Source organism: Somniosus microcephalus, unplaced genomic scaffold (genome assembly GCF_052327205.1).
Source record: "Somniosus microcephalus isolate GS21.2 unplaced genomic scaffold, FLI_Smic_1.0 unresolved_chr1, whole genome shotgun sequence".
Classification (NCBI taxonomy): domain Eukaryota; kingdom Metazoa; phylum Chordata; class Chondrichthyes; order Squaliformes; family Somniosidae; genus Somniosus; species Somniosus microcephalus.
The window spans coordinates 143,638,432-143,642,115 of record NW_028225179.1 but is presented as its reverse complement, the minus strand read 5'-3'; the positions used below and the strand labels follow the sequence as shown (position 1 = coordinate 143,642,115).

General features: G+C 51.2%; 1 protein-coding gene across 1 annotated transcript; it reads left to right on the top strand.

Annotated features, from left to right (window-relative positions):
• Positions 1–1,842: 1,842 nt before the first annotated feature.
• On the top strand, positions 1,843–2,450 carry LOC147096153 (histone H1-like). The gene has a single exon (XM_085974104.1). The coding sequence runs from the start codon at positions 1,867–1,869 to the stop codon at positions 2,377–2,379; it is 513 nt and encodes a 170-aa protein (XP_085830230.1). The 5' UTR covers positions 1,843–1,866; the 3' UTR covers positions 2,380–2,450.
• Positions 2,451–3,684: the final 1,234 nt, after the last annotated feature.

Below are 3,684 nucleotides of genomic sequence, written 5' to 3'. Positions count from 1 at the left end.
AGGGGGGGAGGGGAGTAAAGAACAAAACGGAAGGCGTGTGTGATTGGGTGGAAGGCAGGAGTGATTAAGTGAAAAAAGGTATGACAGTACAAAGCAAAAGGAGGTGGTAATGGGACAAATAAAGGAACAAAAGATAAGTCTCGAAGAAGTGTAAATGGGAATGGCAGAATCATCAACAGCTGTCATGTGAAAAAATAGAGGCAGAGGTTATGGTCTGAAATTGTTGAACTCAATGTTAAGTCGAGAAGGCTGTAAAGTGCCTAATCGAAAGATGAGGTGTTGTTCCTCGAGTTTACGCTGAGCTTCATTGGAACAGTGTTGGAGTGGAGAATTAAAGTGACAGGCGACTGCAAGCTTGGGGTCAGACTTATGGACTGAAAGGAGGTGTTCCGCAAAGCGGTCGCCCAATCTGCGTTTGGTCTCCCCAAGGTAGAGGCGACCCGATTGTGAGCAGCGAATAGAGCATACTAAATTGCAAGAAGTACAAGTAGATTGCTGTTTCACCTTGGAAGAAGTGTTTGGGGGCCCTGGATGGTGGGAAGGGAGGAGGTAAACGGGCGGGTGTTGCGTCTCCTGCGCTTGCACGGGAAGGGGGAAGTTTTGGGTGCTGGGGGGGGGGAACAATCGAAGGAGCAGACATAGAATCATAGAAGATAGGAGTAGGCCATTCGGCCCCTCGAGCCTGTTCTGCCATTCAATGAGATTATGGCTGATCATCCAAACTCCGTACCTTGTCCCTGCCTTCTCCCCATATCCTTTGATCCCTTTAGCCTTAAGAAATATATCCAACTCCTTCTTGAATATATTTAATAAATTGGCCTCAACTTCCTTCTGTGGCAGAGAATTCCACAGGTTCACCACTTTCTGGGTGAAGAAATTCCTCCTCATCTCAGTCATAAATGGCTTAACCCTTATCCTTAGACTGTGACCCGTGGTTCTGGACTCCCCTGTCATCGGGAACATCCTTCCTGCATCTAGTCTGTCTAGTCCTGTTAGAATTTTATATGTTTCAATGAGATCCCCTCTCATTCTTCTAAATTCCAGCGAGTATAAGCCCAATCGACCCAATCTCTCATCATACGTCATTTCACAGAATCACAGAAACCCCACAGTGCAGATAGAGGCCATTTCAGCCCATCGAGCCTGCACCGACACATATCCCACCCAATCCCCGTAACCCCTACACCAACACATATCCCACCCTATCCCCGTAACCCCACGTATTTAATCCCCCTAACACTAAGGGTCAATTTATCATAGTCAATCAACCTAACTCGCACATCTTTGGACTGTGGGAGGAAACCGGAGCACCCGGAGGAAACCCACGCAAACACGGGGAGAATGTGCAAACTCCACACAAACAGTCGCCCGAGGCCAGATTCGAACCCGGGTCCCTGGCGCTGTGAGGCAACAGTGCTAACCACTATGCCACCGTGCTGCCCAGGGTATCGTGGAGGGAGCGGTTCCTTCGGAGACAGTTAAGGGTAACGGATTTGATCGGCGTTAACCCCCTTCCAGCCGGTCAATTTGGCGGGGGGAGGGGGAATCCTCAAATCCACACAGCAGCATATGCTGGAGAGAGAGAGAGAGGGGGGCGAGTGGTGTGGAATGTGGCAAGAGGAGCGCAGCAGCTGATTGGCGGACGCGGGAGGTGATGACTTCATGGCAGGGGGGTTGCTTCCAGCGCGTCAAGGGCAGGGTGTGGAATGTGGCAAGAGGAGCGCAGCAGCTGATTGGCGGACGTGGTGGAGGTGACGACCCCATTGCTTCTCGCGCGTCCGCTTTGCTCCTTTAAATAGGAACGCCGGAGGCGGTTTCTCCTGCAGCTGCGACGGGCGGCGCTGAGGGTGGGAACATCCTATCCAGATGGTTTCCAGACCCGCCGCCGCCATTCCACAGCAGCAGCGGAGGAGGCGGAAGACGAAGCCGCCTAAACGGCGGCCCTACCGGCGCCCGCGCAAGAAAGGCCCGAGCATCAACCAGCTGATTCTGCAGGCGCTGTCGGCCCGCAAGCAGCGCGGAGGCCTGTCGTTGGCCTCGCTGCGGGAGGCGCTGCTGGCCAACGGCTACGACGTGGAGAAGAACAAGATCCGCCTGCGGATGGCCGTGCGGGGGCTGGTGTACAACGGCTCGCTGGTGCAGACCAAGGGCCGGGGCCGGGGGAGCGCCGCCACCGTCGGCTACCTGAAGCTCGGCAAGCGGCAGAGGAGGAGGAGGAAGGCCACCACGGCGGCGGCGCCGAAATCCCGGGCCGGGGTCAAGGCCAAGAAGGAGACCAACGAGAAGAAATGCCGGACCAAGACCCCCCCCAAGAAGCGGACTGCGGTCAAAGCCTCTCCCAGGAAGACCAAACCTAAACCCAAAAAGACCAGGAAGTAAACGTTTTTATTTGGGAGTGGTGGGGAAATCAGCTCAAAACTCCAAACACAAAAGGCTCTTTTCAGAGCCACAACTGCCTCTGCAAAAAAAGGCTGAAAACCAATTCAATTCCTACAATCATCGACCAGCTTATTTTTTTAGTTTTGGGAAAGTGGGGTCCAATTTGAGTCCCACACTTTCTCCCCCTTGTCGCTCTCTCTTCCCTGATTTACTTTTTTTTCGCCGCTAAAAGGATGACTGGGAAGTTTAGATTTCGCTTATTTATTTCTGGAGGGCGGTGCACACACGGCAACAATCTCCCTGGATGGTGTAGACTGGCTAGATAATTGGCAGAGAAAAGAGCTGAGATTGAGGGACAACAGCAACTTATTTATTTAGCGCCTTTGACGTAAAAAATTCCCCTAGGCGCTTCACAGGAGTCCCAGCAACAGCCGGATCGACCGCAATAATTGTCCAATCTTGTACGTTTCTGTATAGGAAATATTAATTTGCTTTTATAGCTGCGATTGGCAAATCCATCAATTAATGTTTCTGCTACAATTGCGAGATGGCAGCACTGCTCTCGCATTCCTGTATAACTTGCAAGTGACTGTCATCTGATTTGCTTTCCTTACTTCAGTTAGTGTTTCATCCAAGCTGTGACATTGAGTCCAATGTCTCTTTTTTCTAGCCGACCGTTTTCTGACTTGATTATGCCGATGTGAAGCGTTTTTCCGGGACGTTTTTTTTCTCTGTTAAAGGAGCTGTACGATTGCAAGTTGTCCAATTGTTGGGTGTCCGGTGTCATTCCCCCTCGGCATAGGATGTGGAGTAAGATGCATGTTCCAGTCCATAATGGTCCACAGTCACACAGGTCTTGTGCATCAGTGGGTTTGAGGCGAGTTGTTTCTCGTAGCAAGGAGGGGTGGGTGGACTAGGTATGGTAACCCCCTTCTTCCAGGGAAGGGAAAGGGGTTTGAAAAAGGGAGAATTTCAAAAGGAAAACACACGAACATGACCTCAATTCGGAAAGACCATCAAAAGAGCTTAAAGAGCGGTCTTGGCCCTGGAGAAGTTCAGAAGTCTATTGGGACTTCCCCTCGAGGGAGGAGGAGGAAGGAGCAGGGAAGTGGGACTAACTGGATGCCTGTAATAGCAGGCTAGACAAGAGTCTCAATGTTTCTGTCCTGAAATCCTGGGATTGAGCGTTTTCTCGGAATCTCCCCAATGGTCTCCAGCTTTGAATCTTTGGCGGATTGGTTCTGCCCGTCGCCCCGTCTTTATCTGTTTGCACAATTTTAGCAATCCTATTCAATTGTGCAAAGG

Bases quoted from the DNA above. Each gene is read 5' to 3' on its own strand.
- LOC147096153 (XM_085974104.1), top strand. From the start codon at position 1,867: ATGGTTTCCAGACCCGCCGCCGCCATTCCACAGCAGCAGCGGAGGAGG.